A 14,044-nucleotide genomic window follows, 5' to 3' on the forward strand; every position below is an offset into this window, starting at 1 on the left:
TAAAATTAAAAAAAATATTTTTAGTTAAAAAATACACTCACTAACAATTTTACTCAAATCTTCAAAGTTTTCTAAACAATACTATTTAAGAACATATATTTTAATTAAAAAATAATATAAATCACACATACCAACATACCAAATTGTATATAAGTTTTCTCATTTCTTTTATCACAACATTTAATGCTATATAATTTTTTATTAAAGAAACTTTTTTAAGTTTTTAAAAATTTATAAAATATTTAAAAATATGTATTAGAAATCAAACTAAAATATCCAAATTGTAAATAATTTTTTTAGAAAATCTCTTTAAAATTTATATAATTAAAATATCTTTAACAATCTTTAAGTTTTTAAAAAATCAAAATAACCATTTAAAATCTCAATCTATCTGATAGTTTTTTCCACCAACGGGACTTTCACATGTTCCAGACTCTAGTCACGTGACCAAATTTGAAAAACAGGGTTAGCTCACGTGCGACCCTTATTTGAACCAATTCCAACACAAAAAAGAAAACAAATAAAATAAATAAATCGAGAAGCACCGAAACAAAAACCCAAAAAACCCCAACTAGTTCAGTTTAGTTCTTCCCCTTCTTCTCCCTCTTCAAAATTCGAAAACCGAAAAACCAACTTTTGGTAGCTAAATAACATCATGGAATCGATTCTCATTGATTGCGTTCAGAAAAGTCTTCACCACTTCATGCACTCCAACGCCATCTTCATCTCTCAACGTCTCTGCGCTCAGTTCCCCTCCGAGGTTCTTCTTCACTCTCACTCCACTACTTTTTTTTTTGGTTCATTCGCAAAACCTAATTGAAAATTCAATTCAATTTCTGAACAGTACGAGCTCAGTGAACTTCGTTTTTTGTTTTGTTTTGCTTTTGCTTCTTAGCGTGCTAGTTGTGTTACGTTACTGTGTATCGAGATCGGTTGTTTCTTGTTAGGTTATAAGAATTAAGAACCTGTTTGATTCAATTAATTTGCGGAACTTTTTAGATGGAGGTTAGAGTGTTGGTAGCTTTGGATTCGGTTGAATTGGGATTTGAATTTTCCTTTAAATTTAATTTTATGTATATTCATGTTTGCCTATGTTTGTATGTGAAGTAGCCTTAGATAGAGCGGTTGTAGTGTAGTAGAATTTGAACAATGTATGATTATTGTTTTATTGTGGATTATTTAGTATAAAATGTTGTTGAATAGTGACTGTAGTAGCGGTGCCATATCACTTCTTAGTAGTAGAATTAAAAAAACCGTTATTTTCTGCCATTTGTTACTGACAACACGGATGTGAAGTTATGGTGATGGAAAACGGTAGATGGTGATTTTCCCTCTCGTTTGATATTTGAAGTTGCTTGTGGAGTGAAACTGAAAGGGGTTTGTTTATGTGGTTTTTGAGAGCTATTTGCTGCTTCTTGTTAGTTGTTACAGCCACTGTTGCCAATGGCGGATTGTATAAGATAGCGATTTGTTCAAATTTCGCTGCACTGTAGTAGCACTATTATAGCCGCTATTTGACAACACATTGTAGTTTAATCGCGTAACTCAAACTATAGCGGTTTGTGAAAATTCTGCTATGCTATAGCGTTGGCTGCTATTTTACAATATATGTTGTAGCTGGTTCAAGAAATTTTGGTATGCTTTTAAAAGATTGTTTGGTAATACATGAAGATATTTTATTGCAGATTTTTTAGGTTAAGGATTGGATGGTGTTTTGTGCTACTAGTATTGTTGTCTGAGGACGTAACGTGACCCCATATTAATATGTTGGATTTGTTAGCAAAAAATGTGTATCAGGCATATAAATTGAAAATCAGAATTTTAATATGCGTATAACAAGTGGAATCTGGATTCCTTTTTGTCGTATATTCAAAGATTTGCTGCCGTCAGCAATTTGGAACACTTAAATTGAATTAAGATCAGATGACTTATACTTCAATTTCTTGTTTTGAATCCGGTTTACTACAGTATGAGTGTTAGTCTTTTTGATTCGTTGACTGCAGTGAATACTTGAATATATACCGGCGGTAGTATAGAGAATCTAGAAGCATATCAAGTGTGGGTTTCACTCGTAATGTATAATATTAATTATAAGTGTGAGTTTCACACGTCATGTAGAACATTAACTATAAGTGTGAGTTTCACTTGTAATGTATAATATTAAATTAAATACAATTATTAATCAATAATTTTATTAATTCGATGTGCTTAGTCGAGAGTTTTGTATCTTTGTAGTGCTGTTCAATTATTAATTAATTCTAGTTTGTGGAATTTATTCCGGCCCTCTATTAAATTATATATAAAGTACATATTATTTTCTGTAGTACTTTTTTTCGCACACTCTAAGTTAGTGTTTGGTAATTATTTTTGTTTTGTGCAGACAAATTTGCAATTATTAGCTGCCTGTTACTTGCAGAGTAATCAAGCTTATTCTGCATACCATATTTTAAAGGGTACGTTTCTCAGAATAGTTAGTTATTAATTTCTTGATCATTTTTGGAGTAACGTTCATATTCATAATAATATTAATGATTATTAATAACGGGCGGCGGTGCATCGGGATACAACTAAGTATAACTTGATATGGGGGAACTCTTAAAAATTCAAGATATGTTATTGCCTACATCCTGTTAAAAACTATTTTGCTATGAACATGTCACAGAAAGCATCATTATTTCTCTCTATTCGTCTTATGAGGCTAATTGGAATAATTTTATCTCTCCCATTCCCCTCATCCGAATTAGCTTAGCTTTTAATATGCTTCCTCAAGAGACAACTCTGCCAATTCAAGAAGTCCATTCCCATCTTCAACTGGATAATGTTCATCTCCATTAATGTCCTACAATCTTATTTCCTCTTTAGTATATCTGATGGGTTTTAAAGTCATAAGTTAAAAGTTGGAGCACACATAAACCGAATAATCTGTCATTTCTGAATTCATTTTGGTTTCTCCTAGAAGATGGATAAAGGTGTGTGTATTTCTTACATGGCGAAAAATAAGGCCGTGCGAGAAGTTTTTCGGCATGTTTTTGAAGTTGCATGCACAAAGATATTAAAGATGTATCTCTAACATATTACTCAATAACTTATTTAAAAAAATAACTAAAAATTAGCAGATACTCCTGAATATGTAATTTGGTGTAGTGTATACAAATTTTAGCAATTTTGAAGTATTCAGGCCAAATAGGTGGAGAGTAAAAATTTGTCATGACAATGTTTCAGATCGCAACATGGTTTCAGATCGCAACATTCTTTAATTACCTTTTAATGAAATGCTTTCTTTCCTTTGTTTGTTATTTTTTTTAAGTGTGCTTTTATTATTTGTCATAATTTTTTTCTTTATTGCTTGAAGGAACAAAAATGCCTCAATCCCGGTACTTGTTTGCAGTATCCTGCTTCCATTTGGATCTTCTTAGCGAAGCTGAGGCAGCATTGTGCCCTGCTAACGAGTCTGGTGTAGAGGTATAAATTAATAGTTCAATTTCGAATATACTTCAAATTGATGATTATGACCCTATTATTAATTTATTAATAATTTAAATGTTTTTAAAGAATTATGTAGGTGACAATATTTTGTTTCCCAAACAATTTTGATTCTTTTGTCTTTCTTTTAATGTTTCATTTTATTGCTCAGTATGCTATTAGTTATTCACTTAAACACATAATTTGACAGAAACTACAGCACGGATGCTGTAGCAGAGAGCTGCGAAGCTCCTGCATTGAATGAAGTGTATTCAAAAATTAACTCCCAAGTACACACTATAATCTTTCATTAACCCCATATTTTACAATTACATCATAGATTTGGAATACATTACTTACTTACTAACTTCTACTAATTGTCATTCGTAATCTGATTCTGATACATAGTTGGTAGATAATTCTCCTGCACTATTAAATACACATGAGCTACATATCGATCATCCTATGCCCCCTTCTGGAGTACATTTTTACCTTGCAAGTATGTGGGTTATTGGACTTTCGGGTCCCATAACATGCCCACGTGTTAGGTTTTTTTTTTGTTGTTATAATTTATTGGTGCATTGTGGGAGAAGGTCAATAAATTGATTTTGTTGATTATTTTTACTTTGTAGGTTCCAAATGGCGCACCCGGTCATTATCTATTAGGGCAGGTTTACAGGTTTCGGTCTTTCTATTATCCTACTTAAAATCCTTTTGAATTTTCTTTGTTAATTTAGTGATATAAATTGGCTAAATTACATCATACATGCTTTCAGCAGATGACAAGGTTTTATTTTAACCCTTGAATTTGGTACCCAAATGTATAGTCTATTTATGCTATGCAAACTAAGCATAAAAATTCAAAACTATTTTGATTGATGTAATTGCTTAACTTTTATGGATTGTATAATCTCTTTTTTAATCCCTTATGCATCCCTTCTTGATAAGTTTGATTGTTATTTGGTGTTGATTACCGTTAAGTACTCGGTATTGTGCTTTATATAATGTGAAGATTTGAACCTTATGTTCATGCCTTCTTGGGACTGATTTTCTTTGAATATTTTTCTTGCTCCAACTTGTACTTTACTTAATGCTATTTTCATTTGATGTTTCACCCTTCTACACTCCATTTATTTACTATTCTGCCTTACCAGGTACACTGACAGAAGGAAAAGCGCCATTAATCATTTTAAACAGGCACTATCAATGGATCCTCTAATGTGGGCTGCATATGAGGAGTTGTGCATATTAGGTTTGTGAAATAAACTTGATTTCCCAAGCTCATTGTGCATACCGGATTAACCTCTTGGGGAGATTTTGTAGTTTAGAGGGCTGCTTAGAGTTCTGTATTTCCCTTTTGGACTAGGTCACATGCTTATTTTTAGCTTTGATCAAATAAGAAAGCTGCTTAAATCAAAGCAAACATTTTAAACTTTGTAGGGTGTATTGATGTAATGCTCAAACGGTTTAAACTTTTGTTTCGGTGACTATCAGTCACGAGTTTACTGTGGTTTGCCCATAGCTGGGATAAGATGGGAAAAATAACCAGAACCAACAAAGTGCCTAATGTTCCAATAAATATTGGAATTGATAATACTAGCAGAAATTTGCCAGGAAAGTAGTTTGAATCTAGACTTAGACACTTGGTGTTATTACATGCTTGTTTAGTTTTTTTAAAATACATCTAGTTATCTAAGTGATATTCTTTACTTTCATGCATTATGTTGTTTTCATTATTATTATTAGAATCAAAGAATCAAAAGTTAATATTTATTATTAGGATTAGAATTACAAACTATGTCAATTAGTATGTATTGTATTTGTTCTATATACTATTATAAATAGAGATGAGTGAAGTTTGATTTGGAAAAAATCACAAATTCAACACGGTATCGGAGCATGTATGCTCTGATCATGTGACTAAGAGGGGTGTCACACAGCTGTTGGCGGCAAGTTGCCGCCACCAAAAAAGTATTCCGGCGTGTTACCATATTTTCCATTCTGTGTCTATTTTTTGAGCCTCCTAAACAGTATTATTTCTTTTCAACGATCCTTTCTGTTTTTTTGTTTTCCAATGAGACATCTTTTTTCCCCTTGGACCCTTCTCCAGCATGTATCATCAGTCACAGCTGGCTCCACCATGATCATACTTATGTCGCTAGTCCAGCCACTTGAACTACACTATCATCAGAACAGCCACATGTCAGCTAATTCTCCACAGCTGGGTCATTCTTTTGACATGTCTTCAAATTATCTGCTGTGTTCAAAATTTCTTTTGTCATCATCCACTCTCAACTGATCCTCATATTTGTCCTGCTTTTATCATGTTGCTCACTTCCACTGTGCTTCATCCAGTGCTTCTTTTTCTATTGGTGTTTGTTTCTCCGTATCCAGCTATCCAATCGGTTGTGCCTTCTCTTGGGACTGGGAGACTCATTCCTGAAAACCAACATAACCACCTTCAGAATTCTCTGACGAGCACAATTGTCTTTGCTGCAATCACCTCTGGTCATCATTTTTTGTCCTGCTTTTGTCGTGTTGTTCACCTTCACTGTGCTTCATACAGTGCTTCTTTTTCCCATTGGTGTGTTTTTCTCGGCATCCAGCTATGATTCAACCAGTTATGCCTTCTCTTGTGAAACTCATTCCTGAAAACCAACATAACCACCTTCAGAATCTCTGATGAGCACATTTGTCTTTGCTACACTCACCTCATTCGCTCTACAATTTTTTGGCTACAGTCTGGAAGTCTCTATTTTCTCTACAATACATCCACCCTTTGTAACAAGCGTAAAACTTAGTAAGATTTAGCTTGGGAGGGAGTGTTAGAACCAAAATATCCAATCTTAATATTTATTATTAGGATTAGAACTAGCAAATGATATCAATTAGTATTTATTCTATATGCCATTATAAATAGAGGTGAATGTAGTCTAATTTAGACAGAACAAATTCAACTTCTGCTACTATTATTATTATTATTTTATTTTATATTCTTTTTTTATTTGTTAATTTTTAAATATTCAGACTGTACTGTTTCCTGTTCATTCAGGTGCTGCTGAAGAAGCTACTGTAGTTTTCGGTGAAGTGGCTTCATTTTGCATACAAAAGCAATATATAAATTGCGCAACCTCTCCAAATTTGTCAGATGAAAATTGTAATGTTAGTGCAATTGGACAGAGTGTCTCCGAAGACGTGAGTCCAAGGAAACTAAGACACGCACAAGGTCTAAAGGATATTGCTGTAAACCCTCATGGATCATCTATAGGGGGAACTGCTGGTCAACTCACCAGTAGCAGTTCATCTAACATGTCATTTTATAACACCCCGTCTCCAATGGCCCCACAGGTAACTGCCTGTAGTTTTGTTTTGTATAGGCCTATATTGATGTTTATAAAACAATTTTAGAAAGCTAAACATTGTCAAGTTATAGTTTCCACAAATTTGAATGGGATTAGCAGGATTCAATAAAATGTAAAGCTGCCTTATTTTTCTTTAAATGAGAACGCGCTCCTTGGTCAAATAGATTTGTATTTGATGTTCAATTTATTTCCGGAACAAATAACATGTTATGCTGTCCTCTTTTGCAGTTGTCAGCTGTTGCTCCACCTCCTTTGTGTAGGAATGTGATGCCAAATGGCCTAAATGTGAGCACACTTAATTCTGAAAATTCTAAGTCAACAATTAACCCTACTATTCAAGCCCCTCGAAGAAAGTTTGTGGGTGAAGGAAAATTACGAAAGGTTAGTTCAAATCTTCTGCCTCCATTTGCATTTCTAAATAAACACATCAATATATGTGGCATTTTATATGTAATGGACATTGATTTAATCATGTGGCTTAATTTGAAGATCACCATGGCAATGTTTGATACATTTTTCTTTTGGCAGTAGTGTGATAGATCCGGTTGGATAAACAGTTAATACACTAAGTATTCTAATTCTCGCCGCGTTATATTTATAAAGAGAAGGATGAAGACAAATAAGAGTTCCCTAGAAATTCAAGAGCCTAATCTCTTATAACCAACCAATTCCAATATAACCAAGTGCCTCTCCTATTACCTCAAAATCTTAATTTATCAAATACCCCTGTTAACAATTCCTACAGCATTTACTAAAAATATAACAGTTACTAATAAATAAATAAAACTGCTTACTAATAACATATCTTCTGCCCCAAGCATAACTGTTTTTTAAGCTTTTTTCCTAAAATAGGTCCTTGTGATTGGAGGTCTGGTACTAACATAGTGATGCATTGATGTTAATGTCAAAAGTGGCAATCTTAAATCGAGCTCTTAAATCGAGCTCTGAACAAGAGCCTTTTATTATAAGAATGTCACACTTTTAGACAACATTATCGGACATCAATTTTGTTTCCATATAGTCACAACTTAATGGCATCTGTATTTACTTTTTCAACTAATGTCAACATTCTTTCTCATTTAGATGGTTGTAATATAATTACTTTTCCATATCATTATCTACTCCACATCTCAGTCAACTGTAATTTATTTTGTATTCTGGTCTTTCTAGATTTTAATTTACTCAGACGTATTATAGTGCATGTATTGTAAGATAAAGTTTGAAGTGTATCTTCCATACTATTTTTATGGAGTATTTTTAAGTGTATTCTGTAATTTATTTTTATGTATGTTATTCAATCAATCAGATTTATTTTTATGAAGTATTTTAAAGGTTTTTGGCACGATTGAGATGATATGTACTTTTGGCTTAATGCTGATAGTTACAGAGTACAGGCTGTATGATGTTATTCTCTCATTTTTGTTCACAAAAATTCACAAAAGAATTCTCTCATTTTACCATCTTTTTCCCTCTAAATATGTATATTTATTGTTCCAGATTTCGGGTAGGTTATTTTCTGATTCTGGTCCTCGGCGTAGTTCAAGACTCTCTAGTGAAGCAAGTGTAAGTTCAAATGCTAATGCAACAGTTGTATCTGGAAACGTAACTAGTAACTCTTATAAAGGAGGGTCAAAAGACTCAAAACCTGCCCCTATGACATTTCGTACCATGACAATTCGAAAGGGGCAGTCATGGGCCAATGAAAACATTGATGGAGGTGATAACTGCTTATATATCTCTCTTTACTTATTATATAAATTTAATTCCTGTATTTGCATATGCCTTCTTAAGTAGTATTGGTGTAATGTTAATTAAGCTATTCATTCACTTTAGCGAGCTGCTCCCCAGATGACGAGTTGCTTCATTTATATAGTTGTCTAAAATTTCTTTTATTTCAAATAATGATTCACTTTTCTTTATTTTAGGGATTCATAATGATGCTTTGGATGTTGGTCGTTTAAATATTGCATCAACAACATGTTCATCTGCTGCCATTGAGGCTAAATCTTATGAACAAGATGCAACAACTCTTCAAGTTAGTGGGCAAGTAACAAGTGATTCTAAATTCATCACCGGTACGATGGAAATATTGACCCTTCTACGAGTTCTTGGTGAAGGCTATAGGCTTGCCTGCTTGTATAGGTGCCAGGTATAAATTAAACATTTGTTGAGTAAATCCAGATATCATTTATATAAACTATTATTATTGAGAGTCCCTTGTTATATGCATACCATAAAAAATGTTTATAAGTGGGAGGTATCCCATATGGTTGAGTTAAGGTCAATCCAAATTCTAATAACTAAAAGTATTAAATAAGTTAAATTAGAAATACGAAAAAGGAAAAATAAAATCAGGAAAATACCTTGTCCTCAATTGCATATCTTTCTTAATATTTGTTTATGGTGTAGGAAGCACTGGATACCTATCTGAAACTTCCACAGAGGCACTACAATACTGGATGGGTTCTTTCTCAGGTAATCTTAGTGGCTCCGCTCTCAAGAAAAGATATCTCATAACATATTAATCTTAGAATAATTTTTAGGTAAATTAGATTCTATTAGAATTGGTTTGTTGTATAGAATTACTGGATTACAAGTATAATCTATTAATATAAATAAAGGATTAATGTCCATCTTTTGAAATAATATATATCACTCCATCGGTATCAAATTGGAGATTCTTTGATGTGCCACTGGATTCTTTGATGTTTCTTGTATTGGAATGGAGATTCTTAGAAGTGCATTATGCTAATTAATTGACATGTTACTTTGAATATATTTTGATACAGGTTGGGAAGGCACACTATGAGTTAGTTGATAATTTAGAAGCCGATCGGGTCTTTAGTCTAGCTCGTCAAATTGCACCATATAATTTGGAAGGGATGGATATTTACTCAACAGTTCTTTATGTGAGTTGACATACATTTTCTTTGTGAAAAGTAAACCTGTCTCTGTTGCATTTGAGACTCACATTTTTGGACACTTCAACTAGCACAGTCTCTTGATTGAAGAATATTGCCTTAATCAACAATGTTTTTGATGTCCTTGTTTATGGCAGCTTGCCTTAAATTGCTCCTCTGGAATATGTTTGAGGCTACTATTAATTTGAATATTTGATGCTGCATGACTATTTATGTAAAAAAGGATCCTTATATATATATATATATATATATATATATATATATATATATATATATATATATATATATATATATATATATATATATCTTCCTTCCTGCACCCACTTTAAATTAAGAATTTTACACGCATACCTGCATATTTATTGCTTGACCAAAAAACTTATCTCTGATTCAGCATTTAAAGGAAGATATGAAGCTAAGCTACCTTGCCCAGGAACTGATTTCAACTGATCGGTTAGCTCCTCAATCTTGGTAGGTACACATGGAACTTTCTATTTATTATTTGGTATACTACCTTATATATTTTTGACTGAAATCACTTCCCTTAAAGACTATAAACACCCACTACGGTCTTTCCTCGTTTTTCTAAACTTCTTAAACTGCATCTTCTCTGACTTGTCATGTGTGTATGTGTGCACGTGAGCGTGCATTTACACCTATCCGATCTGCCTTATTTTTGCAACAAAAAAAAAACTTGTTTTTGGCTGTGTTGCCACTTAGCAGACATATCGGTGCCTACTACCTATGAAGTAGAGGATTTTCCATAAAACACCTGTATGTATTTTTGCTCACTTGATATATCTGCATGTGGAGCCTTTCTATTATTGCTGTTGATAATATTAATTTTATCTTTTCCTCCTATTCAGTTTTGTTGTATTTCGCTGTTCTTTCAAACTCAACATTTATCCTGGTTTCTTACTTTGTTAAATGCTTGGGCAGGTGTGCCATGGGAAATTGCTATAGCCTGCAGAAAGATCATGAAACTGCACTGAAAAATTTTCAACGAGCTGTTCAACTGAATCCAAGATTTGCATATGCTCACACCCTTTGTGGACACGAGTAAGAACCTTGTCCTTTTCTTTATGATACACTTGCCCACATGCTGTCATGTAATTCATTGCCACTTGTAGGTATGTTGCACAAGAAGATTATGAAAATGGGATTAAGAGCTATCAGAGTGCACTCATGGTTGACGCAAGGCACTATAACGCATGGTATGGACTCGGAATGTTATATCTCCGCCAAGAGAAATTTGAGTTCTCAGAACATCATTTCCGTATGGCTTACCGAATCAACCCAAAATCTTCTGTGATATTGTCATACCTAGGAACTGCTTTGCATTCTTTGAAGGTTAATCTCTTGCTGAACTTAATGTGGTAGAACAAACTAGACGTGTTTGTCGATTATTTGTGCTTTTGTATCCAAGATTATCAAATTATGATTTTCTATGATTTTTCAGAGAAGCGAAGAAGGGTTGGCCGTGATGGAGAAAGCTATTTTAGCAGATAAGAAAAATCTACTCCCCATGTATCAAAAGGCCAACATTCTAATGGGCCTGGAAAGGTTTGGTGAGGCTTTGGAAGTCCTAGAGGAGCTTAAAGAGTACGCTCCTTACGAAAGTAGTGTCTTTGCTTTGATGGGCAATATTTATAGACGGCGTAACATGAATGAAAGAGCAATGTTTCATTATGGTATTGCTTTGGATTTGAAACCATCTGCAACAGATGCTGCCACCATTAAGGTGATTAATTAGCTTACAATAGCAATTTACTAATTCACTAAATTTTCTGCTCTCTGATTGTTTAGATAAACATTGATTTGATCACTCTAGAACACTTGTAACTTCTGATTATTGTTTATTTATTTTCAATTGTCACCTGAAGCTTCTTATTCTGTTTAAACAGGCTGCCATCGAGAAATTGCATCTCCCTGAGGAGTTGGAAGACAACTTGTAGCTCAACATTTCTTGTAGCTCAACATTTGAAGTGCAAGATTTGAACTATATATCCGCATTCGGCTAATTGTGTATAAATAGCATCACAAATGCTGGAGGAGCATTCATTCATGCAACCATCACTCCCATCTAATTTCCAGATTACCAGGCCCGACTTCAGTTTTGTAGGACATTCATTCACATAGGATTCGAGCATATAATGTAATGTAATAGGGTTGCCTAGTTCCAATATTTTGTACAAAATTGTTGTATTAGTGAGAAATCCATGCATTATTAGTAGTTTACTTTATCCATAATTCAACACCCGCGCTGGTTTCCATTATAGTGTCAAATTGCTCATTCCTTGTTATCTATTAATATTATTATTATTTTATTTATATGTTTTTCGTTACTTATTTTAACTTGAAATGTTTTAGACGATGTTGGATCTTAGGCCCAGTTTGGTTGGGCCACTTATGCATCTAGAAAGTTATGGGAAATGCTCGTTCCACCCTTAGTTGGGTCTCCAATACCCTTGAACAATTCTAAAATATCTTTCGTGTGTTCGAAGATGCATCTCCAGACACATTAAAATCACAACCAAAATGTGTTATTTCGAGTTTCACCGCACTTTATACATAATACTGTTCAAAGATGCATCTTTGTAAGGTATTTGGGTGAAATTGGAGATGCATCTTCGAAATGTACCTTGATATTTTTTTTAAAAGTGTGGTGAATACAAATGAAGAATGAGAAAGATGGAAGGGTTTTGATGCGGATTAATGAAAGAAAGCGTCTGGAGATGCATCTCCGAACCACTAACACAGTTTTGAATAAATGGTGTTTACGGAGATGCATCTTCGGACACACTTTTTTCACATACGACAATGCATCTCTGAGTGGTTTATTTTTACATAAGAGCGCCTCTTTAATTTGGATTGAGAAATGGTGGAAATAAGTGTGTTCGGAGATGCATCTTCAAACGTTAGGGACAAAATGTTAGGGATAAAATGGACTTTTAATAGTGGTGTGGGAGCACCTATAAGGAGGATGGAATAAGCATTTTCCAAAATTATTTACAATTATATCCTTGTTCAACCCTTGAAACTAATTGCTCCACTCTCGGAAAATAGAGAATGCACTAATTCAAAAAATATTTACAATTAGAGGAGTGCTAGCAACACTCTCTTTTGAACACTCTCAAACACTCACTTTCTTATTGGTTGAAACATGTGTGGGCCCCTCATTTTAAAAATAGGTCTCACATAAAGTAGTAGGACCCACACATGTTTCAACCAATAAGAAAGTGAGTGTTTGAAAGAGTGTTCAAAAGAGAGTGTTGCTAGCATTTCTCTTTACAATTATATTCTCGTCTTCAACCTATGAAATTAACTGCTCCACTCTCATAAAATAAAAAATAATGCACACCTTGTTAGGGTTATTGCATAGTCTAACATCATTAATGATCAATATGTTTTTGTACAACCTCCTAAGCTTAAGGTGCTTTTTCAATCTTATTTTCTATATAAGTGTTTGTCCATCTCTTTAATTTTATATATGAAACATAGTGTTTTTCAACCCCTCTTAAATTTCTCTAAGGGTTTTTTAAACATCAACAACAAACCCTTTAGAATTTACCCTTGTCTTTTTAAGATTTACCACATGGATTATTAAGCCCTTCTTTCCTTCTCTATATGTCTTTATCTCTAAAATTTTGAAAGATTTGCATACAAGAATGATAAATACATATTTATAAAGATTGAAATCCAATGTATCTATAATAAGTCAAGAATATAACTCATCAATGAACAAATCCACCAACCTTAACCAGAAGTCCAATATATACGAATTGGAAAAATTAAATTTGAGCTTTATCGATTGAATCGCCAGTCAGATCCATTGTTACGCCGTTGCCTCTAGCCTCAGTTTGTGTCGTCAAGCCAGCTCTGTCACCAGTTTCGTTGCGTCAGCTCCATCGGTAGCCTCACTCTCCGCCGCAAACCTTATTGTGCGATGTCGTGCCAGCTCCGCCATCAGCCTCACTTTGCATTATTGTGCTAGCTTTGTCGATGCGCAATAGCTCTCTTATCAGCCTCCCCCACGACTATGTTGTCTTTGTTGACTTCTAAGCTGATTTCTTATTTCAACAATATCAAAACATGTTTCCTTTCTCTTCACCACTTAAGATTATAAGGCATACTTGAACATTCTTCACATTAACTTGAAATCGTGGTGATACTAATTTATCCCTCAACCACTTTGATGCACTCTGCGAATTCAACATATATAGAACAATTTTTATCAAATTCAAGCCTTTCTTGAACCTTGATTTTGCCACTTGCATCTAATTGCTTTCAACCATTTTT

The 14,044-nt window shown here is 33.7% G+C and overlaps 1 protein-coding gene across 1 annotated transcript; it reads left to right on the plus strand.

The window, feature by feature from the left end:
• The first annotated feature begins 539 nt into the window (after nucleotides 1-539).
• LOC131652893 (cell division cycle protein 27 homolog B-like) lies at nucleotides 540-12,072 on the plus strand. Its single transcript, XM_058922879.1, has 16 exons — nucleotides 540-760; nucleotides 2,381-2,453; nucleotides 3,353-3,462; nucleotides 4,095-4,141; nucleotides 4,617-4,714; nucleotides 6,515-6,810; nucleotides 7,053-7,205; nucleotides 8,322-8,541; nucleotides 8,750-8,973; nucleotides 9,234-9,299; nucleotides 9,614-9,733; nucleotides 10,140-10,216; nucleotides 10,685-10,804; nucleotides 10,876-11,095; nucleotides 11,205-11,486; nucleotides 11,650-12,072. The coding sequence occupies exons 1-16, from the start codon at nucleotides 656-658 to the stop codon at nucleotides 11,698-11,700; spliced, it is 2,262 nt and encodes a 753-aa protein (XP_058778862.1). The 5' UTR covers nucleotides 540-655; the 3' UTR covers nucleotides 11,701-12,072.
• The last annotated feature ends 1,972 nt before the right edge of the window (nucleotides 12,073-14,044 follow it).

Source organism: Vicia villosa, linkage group LG2, assembly GCF_029867415.1.
Source record: "Vicia villosa cultivar HV-30 ecotype Madison, WI linkage group LG2, Vvil1.0, whole genome shotgun sequence".
In the NCBI taxonomy this organism is placed as follows: Eukaryota; Viridiplantae; Streptophyta; class Magnoliopsida; order Fabales; family Fabaceae; genus Vicia; species Vicia villosa.